The sequence below is a fragment of the Sinohyriopsis cumingii genome, chromosome 3 (assembly GCF_028554795.1).
Source record: "Sinohyriopsis cumingii isolate HCF-2022 chromosome 3, ASM2855479v2, whole genome shotgun sequence".
Classification (NCBI taxonomy): domain Eukaryota; kingdom Metazoa; phylum Mollusca; class Bivalvia; order Unionida; family Unionidae; genus Sinohyriopsis; species Sinohyriopsis cumingii.
Genome location: NC_142963.1, coordinates 128,919,091 through 128,940,347, shown reverse-complemented (window position 1 = coordinate 128,940,347; position 21,257 = coordinate 128,919,091). Strand labels below are relative to the sequence as shown.

The 21,257-nt window shown below is 33.7% G+C and overlaps 1 protein-coding gene and 1 long non-coding RNA gene across 3 annotated transcripts in view; both read right to left on the bottom strand.

Annotated features, from left to right (window-relative positions):
* LOC149803825 (transient receptor potential cation channel subfamily M member-like 2) overlaps positions 1-21,257 on the bottom strand; it is a 263,431-nt gene that overhangs the window by 133,544 nt on the left and 108,630 nt on the right. For both annotated transcript variants that reach the window (XM_089953643.1, XM_089953644.1), the window contains one exon: positions 16,837-17,074. In XM_089953643.1, the coding sequence (XP_089809769.1) occupies positions 16,837-17,074 (238 nt within the window). The remainder of the gene's footprint in view (positions 1-16,836; positions 17,075-21,257) is intronic.
* LOC149803826 (uncharacterized) lies at positions 12,204-13,666 on the bottom strand. Its single transcript, XR_016420260.1, has 2 exons — positions 13,465-13,666; positions 12,204-12,653 (listed from the first exon to the last, which is right to left on the bottom strand). It is a non-coding gene; the product is annotated as an uncharacterized LOC149803826 (long non-coding RNA).

The following is a 21,257-nucleotide window of genomic DNA, read 5'->3' as shown; positions in this document are numbered from 1 at the left end:
TCTCTCTCTCCTTTTCCTGTGGACACTTTGACTTAACTTTACCATCATTCATAGGTCCAGAGACATCATCGTATAACACAAGCAAAAATCCCCAATCCTTGCATTTTCATGGATTTTTGCCCATATCTTACTCAAATTTTTGTCCAGAGAAAGAGAGGGGGAGGGGGCATTTGGATATTTTCATATTTAATTATAATAATAAAGTTTTAGAACATTATAATAGGTTAAAGAAACAGTTACAACGATAAAGCATTAAATACATTACAGTATGTGTGCCTCATAACTGACATTTTTAACTTATAGTGTTGACAGGCTATTGCAACAATGTATCATTGATATTATGAACACTCTAGATAGATCACAAGGTAAATGTGAATATGCCACTACAATGAATCATATTCTTGCAGGTTACCTGGTGCAAGTTCAGTTTTAATTATTTTTCTCTCTCACTCCATATTTCTGCATATTTTGCCTCTTATGCATGATAGGGGAGAGGCGAGCAGAAAAAAGAAAGGATTGCGATGAAATTGTGTACCATTTTAAATTCATTTAGAAAATGGGGACTAATAATACTTTTTATCATTATTTTCATACATCAATTAGAATAAATTCTGTAATAAGCTGTCTTAATGCTAAGTGACTAAACCAGGGTTCGTACGGTCTTTGAAGGTCTTTGAGAGTTTGGGAAAAATGAGGTAGCATTTTCAAGGCCTTGAAAGTTTGGGAAAATCGAGCATATTACCCTGAGGTCTTTAAAAGTCTTTGAAAATTGAAATAAACCTAAAAGTTTGTAATTTCTTTCCAGAATCACAAACAAAATTATCTGAGGTTGTTAGATTCGGATGTAATCTAGTTATCGTGATTATGTTCTTTTGATGACCCGTTCAGTTTCATTGCCGCCGCAATAACAAAAGAAGCTTTGTTTGGCCATCCAAAGTTGGCCTCAGCGGCAACTTCAATAATACATGCACTCTTCATCAAAGAAAGACGGCTACACACTTCATCAAAGGAAGTCAGAAATAAAATTGCCTAAGGTCATTAGCTTCAGATGTAGCTGGTTTTCCTGGCTTCTTTCTTTTGAAGAATTGTTCAATTTGATTGGACGAGTCCATCAGCTTTGGCCAATCAAAATGTTCATTACACTAATTCACTCTACGTAGAAAGTGCGCGAAAGTATTACGCTCGAGCGTTCAAAATTTGTTCAGTCAATTTACATCTTCAGTCTTTAAAAATGCCAGGTCTTTGCTCTTTCAACGATATCTGGCTTGAACAAGAGAAATACAAGGAATGGCTGCAAAAGGATAAATTATGTAAACGAAAGGCATTTTGTACATTGTGTAAAACAACGATCAACTTGACTTCAGTGGGAGAAGGAGCCCTTACAAGTCATGCCAAAGGTAATTGCAAATTAGTAACTACATACTGTTCATTTAGTGGAACAAAGATGCAGAAGTATAAGCTATTGGTAGTTTTGGGAAAAATAATGGTAACTCATTACTTTTTGGGTATAAAATAAGATACTGTTTAGTTTGATGATTTGGGAGATATGGCAAAGAGGGCCCATTTAAATTTACTTATACCGTTGGTTTATTTAACACGTTTGAGGGACAAAAATCATTTTCGAAAATTTTGTTCTACATATATACATAATAATATAGAAACATCCATTGTAATAAATTCAATTCATGGATAAACAGTTTCAAAGTGCGCATGCGTACACTATAGTAGAGTTAAGCAAGAGTTGTTGTTCTTGAATTGCGAGTAAAAAAAAAAGAAAAAAATGGCGTTAACGTGTGCTGTGAAGCTTTGACTGTAGGAAGTAAAGTCATTTGATTAGGCAAATAAAAAAAAGAATAAAAAAATGTGTTTCCAGTTGACGGAATGTCCCCGTTTCTCATTGCCAACCGTCGACCTTTCTCCCCAGTGGTATAAAAAAAGTTTTAAAAAAAAAATCACATTGCCGAAATTGATTTGTGTATCTGTAGTCTGACTATACATCCACGTTTGTTTGTACCCCTATATTTTATTTCACTTTTTTCAGAAGCCATTTTTTAAATGGTAATTTGTGTCTAAATAGCGTTTCTTACTAGTATGTAAAACCGAATTAAAAATTACTTTCATACATCATGAAGTTATTTGTTTTCATTTAGATTCATTAAAATTCTTGCAATGATAATTAATTTTGTTTCGTTTCTAGGATATAAGCACCAACAAAATAAAAAATCTGCAGAACAAGTCGCACCAGAAAAAAAGCAAATATAATAATGCATTTAAAGCAGTGCTGATGTCTGTTAAGAGAACAATTTATTTTGTATTAAATCTGACACGTATGTTACATATTTCTGAAAAAAATAACAAATGTTAACCTATTTTCCAGATCATTATAATGCTATTTTAGGAAATTAATTATAGTTTGACTTTAATCAGTAAACAGTATTGTAGTATTTGGCATTCGTTGTTTTCTCATATAACCTGTATACACAATGTTAGCAAAAATAGGTCTTGGAAATCTCTGTTTGTGGTCTTTGAAAGTTTGGGAAAAGTCTTTGAATTTATCATTCATAGTTCAGTATGAACCCTGTAAACTGGTAATGTATGGCCTTGAAATCATACATGTCTTTCAAAAAAATTAGAAATTTTTAAAAATAATGATCAACCACATTTAAAATTTGTATTTAATGTTTCTTTATGTTGTGATATGTCTGATGAAACATAAAATCTTTATTTTGATACAAATAAAAAGACTTGCTGCCAGAAATGTATAATCTTACATAATTTGAGTACATGGTGATACATCAGGATGTAACTGTATGGAATGGTTCCCTGTTGTACTTCTACATATAATTATGACAGGTAGGTGTGAGCGGTTGTCAACATTGACCATTCCTAAAACAAAATAGCCATGGACAATGTATCTAATATAAGCAAAATGGCAGATGTGCAGATGATTTTTGGAATTTCTATGTACTAATATGAATCAAAATAATTTACTGAAGAAAATGTAAGTGAAACAAAATTAGATCTAATATTGCATTATTTTGTGTTTTAAAGCCCCAATGCTGCCATTACATGCAAAAAGTTAAACATGCCAAATCATTAGAATAATACAGTCATGAAAGATGTTAGTACTAAATATTGTTGGGTTCCATTAAAACCAATTTATATTGAAGTTTCATTGCATTATGAACCATGTAATTTCTCTCTCAAATTGAAAATCTGGCCATTTTTCACATGTGCACAAATTAATCAGATGTTGATTGGTGACATCTGTGGGTTAATTGATTTCAGACAAAAGATGGAACACATGATTTGATGGCATCACCATTGTAAGCATAAGAAGACTGTACCACACTATGCTGGATATGGTAGGTGACCTTTATGTGAAATACTATTCTCATTTTGCATTTGATGTAAAGCACTACTAGGTCTAGCATTTACAAGTATTGTTTCCTTAAAAGCATAATTATTGACGTATATTATTTTTTACAAGTCTGTGTTGTATACTTACCAATTAATATGGAAATCTGAAGCACCCGGGTTGTCTTCAGCCCAATTTTGCCCTTCAAAGCAGATTTCAGCACCCCAGCTAATCACCAGCATGCACCCAAATCTTATTTTTACCTAATGCATGCTTTTTGTTCAATGATCCACTTTAAAAAATGGGTCTGCCTCTCTTCATTCTTGCTCTAATTAATTTGTCTGCCAAGTGCAAATTTTTTTGTTATTAGATTAGTCACTAACAGAATTTGTTGAATTATCACATCACTGCTTTTGGAGCAATGGAATTAACTTCACTGATTGAATTAAGGGGTTGCACCTCTTAATTCTAAACTGAATATTTGAATGTCATTCAAACCCAACATCTTGTTTTGTTTCAGAGAACATTTTAGGTCATATAGCTTTTTAAAAAATCATTTCCTTCCTTCTAAATTTTAATTAGATTGGAAGAATAGTGAAATTTATGAATAACAACAGCATTAGGGCCTTAACTGTGTTTCAGAGGGAAACTTAAAAAGGACATGCAGCTCTAAAGTGGAACAACTGATACAAGAATTAATGTTTGGAATGCAGAAAAAAGTCGATTCTGTTATATTTATCTACTGAAATAGTTAAATTGAAATTCCTACATTTCAGCTATTTCTTGCAGCACACAAATTATTTCACTTAACATATTGTTGTATACATTAACCACCACTGGAGTTTAGACAAAATGGCTGCCATGGTATGAGACTCTTAAACAGCTCCTGAAACATTCGGAAATACAACTGTACAGAAGAAAATATACTAGTTCTAAGTGCTACCAGCAACTAATTTAGGCAGTGCGTAAAGTGTCAGGGTAACTTAGTAAGCTCAGTCTGTGGATATAAGTACAGATTTGCATGTTTGCATATTCAGACAAAAGAACAGTAAAACAAATATGGCCATTTCTTCACTGTCTCAGTGGATCTACTCATTTTTCAAATCAGATTCATCAGATTCATTTTCAGGATTTACCCAAGAGGATCTCTTAAATGATGTAAAGAATATAGACACACTTAATACTGATGAGAAATCTTCACTTGAAACAGATTCAACCTACCAAAAGTGTGTAACATTACAATCCAACATGGCTGACTCCTCTTCAGTTCCAAGCTTTCTTAAAATCCAACATAATATGCAGAGCATAACAATCACTGTAGCTGACGCCAATAAAATTCCAACAATCAAGAAATTCTTGGATGAGAATCTACACTTCTAGCAGGGACACTCACATAATGGACTGATCTATAAATCCATGGATACAGATTCTGCCACAGTAACTCTTTACATAACAACTGGTAAAATTCATGTACAAGGGCCAGGCTACACAGAATGGGTAAAATATTTTATCAACACTTGTCAGCAAATGGTAGACAACACCAGATTGAAATCAATTACCTCTCAGCCAAGGGCTTCAACACCCATCCCTGAAGCCCACAGATCTCAAAATCCAGTCAACAGTAACACAGCTTTACATGAAGGACACACGGTACTAATTATATGGAAGAACTGTGAACCAGTCTAGAAATGGGTGAAGAAATAATAGAGTATTTACAGGTTTGGTGGTCCATAATTGGTTAATAATGAAAATTAAAATTTTAGGAAAAATATCTTTTGAGAGCTTATCCTATATGTAATGTAAAAAAAAAAATTGACAAATTTCTACTGATGCAACTTTAGCATTTTTACAGGCTTGACTCAGGAGTACTCAATACTGAAAGTAGCACCTGATTCATTTGGTGCAGAATCAATAACATGTGTTTCATGCACATGTATGTAAACAAATTGCCGCGGGTCATATGGTGTTCCCCACACATAAGCTTGCACCAAGGTTAGATGTGCATGAAAAATTATAGGTGTCATTATCAGCACCCATAAATTTTAAGTTATTGAATTTTGAATACGATAGTGTTTCCATATGTTTACCATTGGAGTGGAATTAGTACCGTGAGTCCTATATGCGACCTATACCATAATAGGAGCTTGTTGTTTCCATGGTTACCACGTGCATCCAGGGTATCAGTTTGGTGGTTTTTACATATGACAGTCATAATGGAGTCTTTTCATCATGGTTTGCATGTGATTTTGGAGAAAAATTCTATACAAAAGACAGATGGGGATGGTTTTATAAACTGGAGAGTGGAAGTAGATAGCTCAGGCCATAGGGAAAAGAGCATAGTATGGCTTGATGGCAGAATTTCATATGATGGTACCCATAGATTGGCCTGTATGGTTAAATACCATTTAACACATGCAATAATTCCCCAAAATGGGGTGGGGTGGGGTAGATTTTATATGTAAGCGACTTATGTCACACTTATGTATCAGTACTGATCATTTAACTTTAGAGACACACTCAGCAGATCAAAGCAAAGAACCTTGTAAAAATAAGGACTGTGCACAAAACTGCACATGCTGCATTGCCTTAACATGTAAATTGAATTATTATATGTCAAGTCACATTGAATATCAATTATACCGGTCTTATTTCTTATCCTAGAATTAAACTCCTTGACACCTATTCTATGTTCAGCATGTTTCTCATATTGGTACATTACATTTTTGGGCAAACAGTATTGGAACTTTTCTGCATTCCTTTTGTTGAGGGAGCAGGGAGGGATATTTTCACTTAAAATAATAGTTTTCAACCCTTCATTCCCAATATAAGTCTGCAAAAGTCTTATCTGTATTGCATTCTTTACACAGGCAGTTTTTCTTCCCCAACCTCTCTTCATACAGTTGAAACATTCTTGATGTGTAACTGCATGGTGAACATACTGCTCTCTCCCACCAAACCAGATCCCTTTTATCTTCATGTACCAAGTCCCATGATAGAAAACCTTTATACTCAGGGTGTTGCAACTTGTGGTCTCAGAACACATTATTCCAAATCTCAGCATTTCATTACTGCGTGCACTAAGTGATATGTATTTTGTTCACCATACGTGTTGTTGTGAATAAATGAAAACAAGCTTCATGTCAGAAATATGGTTTCATATTTGAAACAAAAGCTATTTATAAAACCTACATTGCTCTGTTCTTACCATCAAGTAATAGTAAGGAATCATTTAGCTGTAAATTAGAGCTTGCTATTTGGTTTGCTAAATCAAGGTGTATTACCTCCCCTTTGACTGTAATTGAGTGATTGCAATGTTTGCTTTGTTTCTCTTTTGTTCAATAATGTATGCATTTTTTCAGCTTTATATTAAAAAGTAAGTAATTTAACACTGCTTATAGTGGAAAGTAGCCACAGTAATGATTTTGAGACTTTTTCTTAACTTTTTATGAGCTTTGGGTAAATGTAGGTATATATTTATGTATTAGACAACTTCAATATGCAATTCAATTCTATTACTTAAATATAACAAGTAGTGTATTCAGTGACAATTTTTATCAGTGTCTGCATATTGCATAGAGACATGAACTTGTCTTGGCATAGCAAAGTTTTCACACATTTCTCCACCTCCAGCATACTTAATAGCTTGAGTCATAACAGTTTGTGCATACACTTTCTGTCTCCAACATCAATGTCAGCATTATAGGAACTTTGCATAGCTTTTTCAAATTTGTCTCTTGTTGTCCTTATGTAACATACCTCATGTTGATGTGTTATTTGGGTTGATACACATTCCCCACCCCCCTTTTGTGGGGAACATTACCAGGCTTGAAGAAATTACTCTGTCTATTCTTTGCTTATTCACCCTTCCCCATAGTTTTATACTAAAAAGTAGCACTATGTTATTTAATTATTCAGTATAATAAAGCTTATGGAACTCTTCCTTGGCTTTTATACCTTTTTATTAACATTTGGGGGTCATGAATCACATGTGATGATAGTTTCAATAAGTTTGGAATGTCAGCATCTCTTGATGCTTCATGGGTGTGTGTATTTGTTTTAGTCACAAAAGGGCAATGGCCTCTTATCATTTTGACCTGTCATGTGGCACACTTATTTGTTTTGTTTGATTGATGTGAATAGGGATGCACTGTATCTTATTTCTGTGAGAGTCAGCAATAAAAGAAATGCAATTTTGAAATTTAAAACATTTAAAACTTGTCTTATAGCCAGTGAGAGATGAAAATACAATGCGTCATGTAATTTGATACCCTGTGATGTCATACTTGCTGATGTCAGCATGCTTGTGTTTCTTTTGTGTAGCATGCATGCCATAGAAAGATAACATGAAGATACAAAGGCAGAAAACAATTATTTTAATAACAAGAATAAGCCATTAATAAGTACAATACAACACAGCAACATGTAATGCGGATGCAATTTAACTATAGGTATTGGTATCACATAAAATGCTATTGCACTATTATCCATGCACAAGCATGGCCAATTCTTTCTTACAATTATGCTCTAATATCAAGGAGTAAAATACAACTTTTTCAAAAACAATTAAATCTGGTTATAGGACACACGGTACTAATTATACGGAAGAACTGTGAACCAGTCTAGAAATGGGTGAAGAAATAATAAGAGTATTTACAGGTTTGGTGGTCCATAATTGGTTAATAATGAAAATTAAAATTTTAGGAAAAATATCTTTTGAGAGCTTATCCTATATGTAATGTAAAAAAAATATTGACAAATTTCTACTGATGCAATTTTAGCATTTTTACAGGCTTGACTCAGGAGTACTCAATACTGAAAGTAGCACCTGATTCATTTGGTGCAGAATCAATAACATGTGTTTCATGCACATGTATGTAAACAAATTGCCGCGGGTCATGTGGTGTTCCCCACACATAAGCTTGCACCAAGGTTAGATGTGCATGAAAAATTATAGGTGTCATTATCAGCACCCATAAATTTTAAGTTATTGAATTTTGAATATGATAGTGTTTCCATATGTTTACCATTGGAGTGGAATTAGTACCGTGAGTCCTGAAATAAACCAGACTGCAATCAATGTGGAGGAAACTCCAGGACCCCAGTTTATGATAGGTGCAACAAATTCCTTTGAGTTCCATGGAACCCATAACCAGACGTGCATCTCCATACAGTGCTTAGTAAGAATAGGTAATCTCCAGGCCCAAGTAGAAAGGTTAGAACAGGAACTCTCTGCACTAAAATCAAAGAGTCTAAATAGTATTCAAATGGATAAACCAGGTACAAAAAAGGTGAAACCCAGACAACACAATACAAAAACAATTCAAAGGACCAAAAAAAACCACAAGAGCATGTCAGGGCACTCAGACCATACCAAAACCAGCTATTAGAAAAAAATCACTATACACACAAACAGAATCACCAATTAAACAAGATGAGTCTCTTCTACAGGTATTAGATGGTCAGAGCCAAAAATTAGCTAATTTAAAAGCACATGCTGTAAAGACTGACAATCATGTGTCTCACTCAACATCAAATCCAGGTACAGAAGAAATTGTTCTAAAGACAACCTCCAATTACCCACAGCAAGAAGCTAAATTAAATACAAATACTAAATACAGCAGTCACCAAACTCACAGTCAGTCTAGTCATGGAAATCAAGAAGTTCAAGCAATGTATCTGAACCCCCCACATGTCAAAATCAGCAACATAGTTAAAGACATTGGATCATCAATAATCAAAGGAGTAAGAACAAGAGGATTATATAAAACTGATGTAAAAACCCATAAAGGTGCAACTATTAATACTGTTACAGAAAAATTATTGGAAATGGATATGTCACCAAATCATACTGTAATTCTTCTCATTGGTGGCAATAATTACAGTAATGTCCAGTCTTTAAAGGGCATTGAGGATGATTATGAAAGCTTGTATGCCATCAGGTCCAAAAACACAGAGTGTAAAATAATCATCTCAGATCTACCACCAAGAAGGGATGTACTTATGACTCCACTAAATGACACCCTAAGTATCTTGTGTGAAAATTTCCAAATACTCTTTGTTCCGCAATACAGGACCTTCTTCAAAGACAATTGAGTGAACCAACAATTATACCAGCGAGACCGAATCCACTTGTCCAACAGAGGTACTGCCATGCTCCTTAGGAATATAGACCAGTACATAAGACTTATAAAAGGGGTTAGGCATGAATCAGAAAACTGCTTGTATTGAGGATTGTTGTTGTTGTTGTGGGGTTTAACGCCATTTTTCAGCACGATGGGCTATACATGGCGGCCAGTATTAATGGTGGAGGAAGAACCCGGAAAACCCCGGAAAGAACCACCGACCCACGAGAAGCTACTGGCAAGCTTTCTCACATGCCCACATTGGCTGAATCTTAGACTCGAACCGCCGCAGACAGAGGTGAGATGGCAGTGATCCGTAACGAAGAGCGCTTTAGACCACTCGGGCTTGTATTGAGGAGAGCATGGTCATGTAATACAGCGATGTCTGCATGGAAAACAGGTTCGTTGCCATCTTTGTAACGAACTAGGACATAAGCAAAAGTTGTGCACATACCAATAAATAGAAGGCTATGATGTACAGGCCTATGCAACACTTATCCAGCAACAAAATGCATTAGAATATGTGTATACTTTTCAATGTAATAATTATAATTCTATGAACAGGTTTCAGGCACTATCAGATTTGTGTACAAACTACAACTTGTTAACTTGTAAACAACTATGTGATAATGTTCAAGTTACATCTCCCTCTGAGGCTCCTCAAGTGTCTAATATATCAATGTCTTCTTGTAGTTATGTAAATCAGTCTCATATTGAACATTCTCATGTATCCACTACATGTGGTCATGGTACAACAGATGGATCTTGTATCTTCTTCATCTGTTTATGTAAATAATCAAGGCAATGTAAAGAAATCTGTCAAGTCTAAAAACAATATTTGGCATACTACCTGAAACTCAATCCTCTGATCAAAATTGCAATGTCTTTTGGCCACCTCAAAAGAGGTCTGCAAGTATAATCAACCTAAATATTCAACACATCCTCCCTAAATTGAATGAGATAAAGTTAATATTACAGCAAACTAGATCAGTCAATATTCTAGGTCTCTTTGAAACCTTTCTTTCTGATGATACTCAGATTTGGCTCTCCAAATACAGGGCTTCAACTTTGAAAGAAAAGATAGAGAATCCATGGGGGGTGGGGGTATTCTTCTCTATGTAGACAGTTCCATTAGTTATAACAGACGTGTTGATCTAGAGACTACTGGGGTAGAGAGTATCTGTATTGAAGTAACGCTTGCCCAATCAAAGCCAATACTCTTATGTTCAGTTTACAGGCCACCTAGTTCCACAGCTGATTGGATTGATAGACTTGAGGTTCAAATTCAAAAAGCATTACTAAAGGAAGATTTAGAAACTATTAGGTGATTTTAACATTGACTACATCAAAACCCCACCATTAACACAGATAAATAGCTTTGAAACTTACAACTTTACTCAATTAATTAACACCTCATGTCTATACTAATAAACCTGAAAACATAAGTGAAATTAATGTGCCAGTGTACGCAGTGAGTGACCACTACCCAGTCTGTATAACTAGACATATTCCAAAATCATCTAAAAATCGCTAACAGATTGAAATACAATACAGGGACTTCAAACAGTTTGATGAGGAAATGTTCTTAAATGATTTAGTTTGCAAACCCTTCCAATCAATCTGCAATATAGCTGATGTCAACACTGCCTTAGACAAATGGTATCAGATGATTAGTTCACCCTTAGACAAGCATGTCCAAATTAAAACAAAAAGGGTTAAACACCAAATTACACCCAAGTGGATTACCCCTGAGATCAATAAGGCTAGGCACCTAAGAGATAATTTCCACAAGAAAAAAGACATAAAAAGCTATAGAAAGTGGAGGAATAAAACCAAGCACCTGACAGATAAGGGAAAAGAGAACTACTATAAACAAGCTATTGATGAAAGTAAGAGTACCAAAACATTGTGGAAGCATCTAAAAGAGCTGAACCCACCCAATAACAGGTGTCTCCCCCCTAGACTTAAGCAAAATGATGATATAGCAACATCTGAATAAAACATTGTGGAAATGTTCAACAATTTCTTCATAACCATCTCCAGTAACAGTATTCAGAACCAGACTAACATCCCAATTGAACTTAATGATCTATTATTTATAAGAGCTAAAATTCCTGACGATAATTATTTTTCAGTAGCTAATGTTATGTACTGGCAGCCAAAATTTCAACTTAGAAATTCTGTGTGGATTTTATAACCAATAGATAGATCTTTATAAAACTAAAAGAACAAAACAAAGATTACATGTCTACCTCATCTGGTTCAAAAGTTATGGGTAAAAATATTCTCCACAAAATGCAGAGATTTTCTTCAAATTTGTCAAATTGCATAAATGGCCAAATTAAGTAGTTGATATTATTGAAACTAATTGCAGTTTAAGTCTGGAACTTTCCAGATCTCTTACATTCTATACAGAGACATTGCTCAATTTTTTTTGGAACTCAATTATCGGAAATAACAATGTAGCAGACCCCCCAAATTAACGATCTTCACTAAACTGGTCAGCGGCAAATACAGCCACAAATATTAAAAATTCAATATCTTGGCCATTTATTTATCAATTTTTAAAATTTAAGGTGTATTGTGTTCAGATTGCTGTAATCTATCTAATAATTCTATATTCCGTGGATTTAAAAGAATTTAAAAAAAAACATCTCCCTACCCCCTGGGCAGAACTTACATGACATCAACATACAACCACACAAAAAAGTAAAATCTGCACAACCAATAACAAAATTTTATTGAAATATAAAAATTCATGTTATATAACAAATTCAATATCAAAATGTCATGTCTGTTTGGAAAATCCCCAGTCAGCTTTGCATAATATCAAAATCTCAATAAAACAAATACTGCAGGAAATCTTTAAGAAACAACAAAACATCTGATTCAGAAATTGATTCTAAATTTGCTTCTGCAGCAGCTGTCAGCGCATGATGCATCTCCTTCTGCAAATTTGTATGCCTAAAATCATCTTGACATGAGGCTGAGCAAATCTTTTCAAAAAGTTCTTTAATTTGATCAGAAGTGACCGGAAATTTACTTTTAAGCTGATGGAGCTGGATCAAAAAACTTGAAGGTGATGACATCTTGCTCTTGATGCTCAAGGGCTATTTTTATCCCTTTGCCCTTTTTAATCAACCATGTAGACATACGGTGGAAGTCTTCATTCTCTGTAAAAGTGAAAAACAGCACAGTTAATAATTTATAAGACCTTTATCAGTGCAAGATTTGGGAAACTGATTTTTTTTCTTCCACAGTTTGAAACTTAAACATTGCAAACAAAAATTATCAAACTTTTAATATTTTTTTTGTGTATATTCTAGATTGAGATATTCAGGTGGTAGAATTTTAAATGTTTAACTTTGTGAGCATATTTTGTTTTATTTTACTTTACCAAAAAACGTTTTGATATATTTATACATAATACCAAATCATGACATTGAATGATTGATTGCTAGATTGGGAGGATGGAAATGTGTTTTTTTATTTATTTTTATAGCAAAGAAACAGACAGACATACAGAGATTAATTACTATTTGTGTATGGTAACAGTATAAAAGTGTTGATTTCCCAGAGAGACCAACTAAAAATAACAACGAAACTTCGACCAAGAAAAATATTTGGATGAAAACAACAGAACGAAGAAATACATCATAACAGAAACCTACTTCCGGTTTATAAACGTCCAATAACTGTGAGAAAATGAGCAAAAAAACAAAATATTTATGAACAGAATGATTAATTATTCACTCATTTTACTAATTCATCGAATCAATATAGGTAGTTACTATTTATTAAAATTAAATCACTCTCGCAGTCTCGGAATGCAAGGTAGGTTAAAATACGGTAATTGTGAACTTCCTGTCGCAGTATACACGCATTTTATCGAAGAGTATCTTATTTAATCCATTAAAATTAAAATAAAAGAAATGCATAAAAATATTCATGAATGTTTGGAAAAGCAAGAAAAACAATACTTACCAATGTGCTATGCAATTTCTCACAAACGAGACCAAAATCTGGACCACCTGTCGATGAGAGGTCAGCCATTTCATTCGGAATCACCTCACAGGGCGTGACTCAAGATATTTGAATATGACCTTGCGGTTTACACGCTTGCGATTGGCTGCCTTTAATAAGATCTCGAAGCCATGCATATCATTAAATTCAGCGAAAATTGGGCTTTCCAGCGCATATAGGTATCATATATCAATTTTTAAAAATGGCCGAGACATTTAGCCGGGAAAATGAACCTATTTTTTGAATGCTTACCAAGAAAAGTTAATTTAAACATACATATTTCAAACTTATATGAAAATAAAGGCCGTTCCCTGCTCTACCATGTGGTGCTATTTTTAGGTGTTGACCCGGTGACTTCGGAGTTTAAATGGAATTTCCCTAGCGAAGGCAATATTTCTTGCTTTCACTGCGAGGCGCTCAGCTGACCGAATCGTGCCCAACAATGAAACTGTGTTTTTTTTAGATGAAAATTACTGTTCATTCTCTTATTTTTATCAACAAACCAAACAAACAGTTAAAAAGAGCAAGAAATGAACTTTATTTCAGCATAAATTGTAATACTGGTGGTTCATCTAACAATGACGATATAGCTGGTAGAAGATGATCGTTTTTACGTTGCTCTGTCGAAAGTGCTACACGTCTTAAGGGAGGCTGCCAGTACATACTAATGTTAGTGAAGCTGATGTTTTTGATATGCTAATTAAGGTGAATATCAATAAATCCTCTGGATTGGATGCTATTGGTCCATGAATTCTGAAAATTGCTGCACCAGTAATAACAAAGTCGCTAACGCATATCATAAACTTAAGTATAATGAGTGGTAATTTTCCAGAAACACTGAAATGTGCAAAGGTTACACCTATCTTTAAGAAAGGAGAATAGGAGGATCCAGGAAATTACAGACCAATATCAATTCTACCTGTATTGTCAAAACTATTTGAAAAGCATGTAGCCATTCAGGTCTGTAAATTTTCTGAAACATACTCTCTATTTCATAAAGTGCAATCAGGATTTAGAAAGTACCACTCGTGCCAAACAGAACTTATCAAATTAACTTATCTTTGGTTGAAGGAAATGGATAATGGACATATGACTGTGATTGTTTTCCTTGACTTCAAGAAAGCCTTTGATCTTGTTGATCATGAAATTCTGCTGCAAAAGATGAACTGTTACAGGTTTGACAATCCTTCTTTAAGCTGGTTTAGATCATACCTAAACCAAAGGTCTCAACAAGTAAGCATTGGCAATATTAGCTCTCAAACTCGCACTATTCATTCTTGGGTCCCTCAAGGCTCAGTTCTGGGCCCTCTCCTCTTCCTTATCTATATCAATTATCCACCATTAAATAATGAATCCACAAATACAGATCTGTTTGCAGATGATGCAACCTTTGCATACATCTAGTTCTGATACTGAAGTTATCCAAACAAGATTAAACTCAGACCTTATTAGAGTCCAAATCTGGGCTTAACAAAATAGGATGGTAATTAATGAACGTAAAACAAAATGTATGATTTTGGGGACATCACAAATGCTACACAAGTCAGGGAACCCAAAACTATCTCTTGCAATAAATAATCATCCATCAGAAAATGTCAAACATGAAAGGCTTGTAGGTGTGTCCGTAGATAATAATTTATCATGGAATGACCATATTGATATGCTTTGCAAAACACTGTCATCCAAAATTACCCTTCTCAGCAGAATCAAGAAATATTTACCTATGGAAACTTGCAATCTATACTACAAGTCATATATTCTTCCAACAATGGATGATTGTTCTAATGTATGGGGAGACTGTGCTAAATCTGAGCCTGACAAGATTTATAAACTTCACAAACGAGCAGCTTGTGTAATTTTAGATGCATCTATTGATCATCCTTCAAAAGCATTATTTACAGAACTCAGATGGTTCACAATATATAACAGGATAGATTTTCACAAGGCAGTTCTTTTATATAAATGTGTACATGGAACTGCACCAGAGTATCTTCAGGACTTAATCAGGTTTTTTTCAGCACAATACCAGTTGAGATCAATATCACATGGAAACCTTCTACCACCAAAACCAAGAACAGAGCAATTTAAAAAAAGTTTCCAATACTCTGGTACAGTTATGTGGAACAAGCTTCCACTACATGTAAAATCTGCTGAAAATATTAGAGTATTTAAGAAAAAATATCATGAGCATGTATGTGTTTCTAATAGATAATGGAATTTAGTATTTTAATATTAAACATGTTAAAACACACAGTAATTATTGCTATCTTCATATAATGTGCATTGTTATACTCTCCTTAAGAGAGCCTCAAGGGAGAATAGTCCTTGACTAATGAGTCACCCTCTATAAATCAAGCATTATTATTATTATTATTATTATTATTATTATTATAGTAACTCCAATCTGTAAACAATGAACATAGAAGTTGATTTTTTTATAAAGGAATTTGTATAATATTTAAAATGATGTGGACAAAAATAGATAAAGGGAAAAAAGAATGGATGCTTTACACATTTTTTTGTGTATGTATATAGTTGATTATGTTCCAAACAGTTCGTTTAGAAAATGATAAGGAAGTGAAAATGTCAGTATTGCCTTTGCCAGGCTCAACTGTGCCATATACATTTAAAACATCAATGTACTATATTTGAATAAAATTAAAAAGTCATCATGAAGTCCAATACACAAGAAATGGAAAAGGAATTTTTTTTTTGTGTGCCTCCAGTCCAAAACAAAATAATTTCATTTCAGTTTAATACATTAAGTGTCTGTATAATTGTGCTGATTGACACATATGTAAAAACAAACATTGATAATAATACTATCAATTGGGCAAAGTATGTCACAGTGACTTAATTTGGGCATTATTATGTTTTCTCCTCCAGAGGCATCCTCTCATCAAGTTTCCTCAATATTTAAACTTTATTGATCTAGAATGAACAGTACATGTTATTACAAGTAATTTGCATGAATTATTGTGATTCTGCTTTCAAGATGCAGGCTCAAACATTTCACATCCAAACGGAAAAAGCATCTGCAAATTTAAACTAACAAAATTGGAATCTTTAAATAATCACAAATTAGGAAAAGTATGGCCAAGTTATTAACTTGCCTTTATAGAAACTATGTTTTATATAAGAGTTTTCCACTAAAAGATTAAACACAGCCAAAGTCTTGGGTTTCTGTTACCTACTTAGGAAGGATAAAAGTGTTTCTTTTAAGTGGATACACAATGCATTATTTTCAAAGTGATCACAAGTACAAGCTATAAGCTAGAGGCATGTTCTCTCTGAAATCACAACAAAAGTATTTCAGGTTTCATATTAACTCACCACAGAATGGATTCATGGATTCAACTCCAAGCAGATGAAGTATGAACTTGCCAACTGCATGCAGATGAGCCATGAACTGGTTTTGTTCGTCAGCATTTTTTTTTTCTTTTCCAGCACTCTGATTAATTTCTTCAGAGTTCTCTGGTTGTGTACAACAAATGCAGTCACAGAATTTCTTTCTTTTAGTTTCACTACGGAGCTTTTCTACTCGTCTACGGCAAGTGTCTGTCCAGGATTGCTGTAAATAGAGACAATATTTACTACTGGCAAAACCCTCCACAAAAAACAGCTCAAGGAAACAGCACCCCTGTTTTGTAACACTTCTAAACTGGACTACATATTTCATGAAACATTCTATAGATCCAATTTACAATGTTCTGATACAATGAATGCAAAGACAAATCTGTATTGACTGGAATACACTCACTGTAGTTTACAGACAATATACTTGTTACATATGTATCAGAAATGAGATATTGTATCAATAATAATTTTACAAAATTTTAGAACTTAATGTACTTCAGAATTTGTGCAAAAATCATTTCAACTGCATTATGATGTCACATTAAAGTCAATAATATCATGACCATGCAAAAGAAAGACTAACAGTATGACCTAAAGAATGACATGAAGAATGACCATGTGACATGTTATGACCACACTACATATGATGAATGGCCATGTGATATCAAGAAATATCATGTATCGCAGGGGTTGGCAACCTATTTTACATAGTGTGCCACTTTTTTCTGATTACATAATGATAGAGTGCATGCCACCAGTAAGAGAGTAACACTGTTAAAATTGAGATTTTTGTCTGTCTTTCACATGCCACACAAAACCAGTCTTGATGTGCCACCTTGTGGTACATGTGCTGTGGGTTGCTGACCCCTGATGTATCACATAAAGTTGTGCCATCTGATCAAAAACTCTCCTACAGGAAACATGTCATACAGTACATTATTCTGGTTCCTTGGGAAACACATTTTTTGTAAAAGTACACAAAACTGTTTAAAATAATGTGTTAGAAGTTCATTCAAATAAACAATGAAATGTTTTTTTATTACATCCACCAATTTGAAAAATTACTTTACTTAAGAAAGCCTTTACCAATAACAGAACCGTCAATAGCTAGTTAAAATACTTCAGAGGCAGATGCCCTTTTTTGTAAAAGGAGGAAATAATGTTGTTAATGCTAGAACTGTAAATCATAGTAATATACCTTGGGAAAAATATATTATGTCAAATACAATAAATTGGTGGTAATGATTTTATGTTTTAGATACTTGGACAGATCTGTTCATCAGTATAGCTGTGAACAAGCATGCCCCTTTAAAAACACACAGGATAAAGAAAGACCACCAGCCAGGCTGGACCTCCCCTTAATTTTAGAAGCAATAAAGCACAGAGATCAAATAAAATCAGTAGGAAATCAAACTGAATATAGAGTTTGGAGGAATAAAGTTAATAAAATGATACATCAAGCCAAACAAGCGCACTATAAAAAAGTGCTTGATCAAAACCAAAATAACCCTAAAGCTATCTGGAAAGTGTTTACAGGGTTTGCTGCAGGCAAATGTAAAAGTAAAGCTGAATTTTATCCCTCAATCATGACGGCATTTATACTGATAATCCAACTGACATCTCAAATATTTTTAACAACTTTTTTGTTCAAATTGCTGAAAAACTTAAAGAACCCAGAACTTCATCTGATATAAACAATATAAAGTTTGAAATTCCTGAAATGAGTCTCGAATTTGTGTTGAAATATATTAAAAAAATGGATGATTGTAAAGCTACAGGACTTGATATGATTGGACCAAGGCACTAAAGGTAGCTGCACTTGCAATTGTAGAGAGTATAGCTTTCATTTGCAATGAAAGTATTAGGTCTAATAAATTTCCATAAACATGGAAAACTGCCAAGGTTATACCACTGCATAAAGCAGGAACAAAAGATGATGTAAATAACTACAGACCCATCTCTCTCCTTCCCTGTCTCTCCAAATTACTCGAAAAACACGTACATGATTCTTTTCTCAACTATTTGAACACTTATGATCTTATTCATGATAATCAGTCTGGCTTTCAACAGAATCACTCCTGTGAAACTGCACTTGTATCTTTGATTGATAAATGGCTGAAAGCATTAGATCAAGGGGAAATGGTAGGCACTATTATGGTTGACTTTTGTAAAACTTTTGATCTTGCAGACCATGAAATTTTGCTTGAAAAACTAAAAATCTATCAATGCAGTGAAAACTCCCTAAACTGGTTTACTTCTTACTTAACCGATAGAGTGCAAAAAGTATCTTTAAATGGTCAACTTTCTGAAAGTAATTGTGGAGTACCACAAGACTCTATCCTTGGGCCTCTGTTATTCATTCTATTTATCAATGATTCACCTCTTAAAATTGGAACTTCAATTTCTTCCACTGACCTCTATGCAGATGATACTACACTGTCTGAGATGGGTAAAACCAAAATGGTACTTGAAAATAACTTAAAAGATGCTCTCAACTGACTTCAAGTATGGTGCAAGGAAAACAGTATGATCATAAACACAGAAAAAACCAAAGCCCTACTAGTTACAACACAACAAAAATGAGCAAGGCTAGATAGCCACAAACTCCAGCTTCTATTTGACAACATGAGCCTCAATATGACCTCTCAAGATAAAATTCTTGGTGTATTCATGGATAACAATCCTACTTGGTCTATTCACATTAAATATATTTCAAAAAAAGTTAATTCTTATCTTTGGCTACTGAGGAAAATTAAAACATCCATTCATCTTCAGTATAGGGTCATCTTTTATAAAAGTTATATTCAGCCATATCTGGACTACTGTAATGTAATTTGGGGTAATACCTCTAATTCAAACATAACAACACTTTTAAGGCTCCAAAAGAAGGCTTGCCATTTAATTCTAGATCAAAGTATAGACAATTTCCAGGATGTAATGAATAATATAAAGGTTTTAACAATACATGAAAGATAATTTCTTAGAAGGCCAAATTGATGTATAAAGTATCCAGAAAAGCCATTCCTGTCTATCTAAGCAATATCTTTCACCAAAGAGATGCTGATGGCACTCCAAATTTAAGGTCCATAAGAAGAACAAATTACATTATACCAAGACCAAAGAAGGAATTAAAAGAAGTTTTCATTATACTGGTCCACTGGTATAGAACAACATTCCCAGTGACATAAGGCAGGCTCCTAGCATTTCATCTTTTCACAATCAATGTCTTAAATGGATGAAATCTTTAGAAAATTTAACAGTTCTAGTAAAAAAAATACTGCCTGCTTTTCTGTAATTTTGCATCATTGTCATAGCTGAATTTTTCAATGCAGGATGATATTTTATGTTTTAAATATGTTTATGTTTTTACTGATGCCTGTGCATGTGTTCCAGGCTTGATACTTTGAATTTTAAAATTAATTAATTATTTAGTGTCAAGCCAGACTCTTCACATCATGCTGTATATACTGTATATATTGTACATAACAGATAGAAGGCCTCAAGGTATATTAGTTCTGTAACTAATTGAGTTACCTTATCTAAAGTCTTTATTATTATTATTATTATTATTATCAAAAGTTCATATCTGTGAAGTACGAAGTGTTTTTATCATTTTATAATGTACATGCTAAATAATACAACCACCCACCAATTTGCTTAAATATAGCAAAATTATTTTACTCAACAAAACCTTTACCAATAATAAAACCCTTAAATTCTAAAGTAAAAGTCATACAAATCATGCATGGGTTCAACACCAATTATTTCAGTAATGGGTGCCATTGTTTTAGAATTTGATGCTACATACATTTAAATGGCAATTATTCACTTTATTTGGACAAGAAAAGTGAAAAATACTGATATCCCAGTGATTATTTTAATGTCACCAAAGGTCAAAAGCAGCAACTGCATGTCTGGAGTCAGTGTAGTTGGTACTAAGTCATACAGAGGGGCACTTTTCTCACCCATGTGAATGAGATAAGAAAAGTAAGGTTAGCAAAATAACTAGATTTCCCTGAGAAATCAAGTTGTTTTGCTAACCTTACTTTTCTTATCTCAGTCTGATTATCTCATTCACATCACTTCACTCATGTTGTCCATGCACTAGGAATTAATTTAAAAAATAAGAAACCCCTGTTGTCTTCTGCTGTGCCTGACAGAATCGTTATAAAATCATGCAACAACAACAGATATGTAACACAAAGAAAATTACTCATACATGAACGTCATGCCTACCATATAACTTTTTCCAAATTAGAACTGATGAAAATTAAAAGTTATCTGTATAGAAGATATTAATTACTTATTGTTATTTTTACATGACATCCATCGATTAAATGTGATAATACGGTAATAATATCAAATGATTTTTTTCTTCCTATTGTCTCATGCATAGA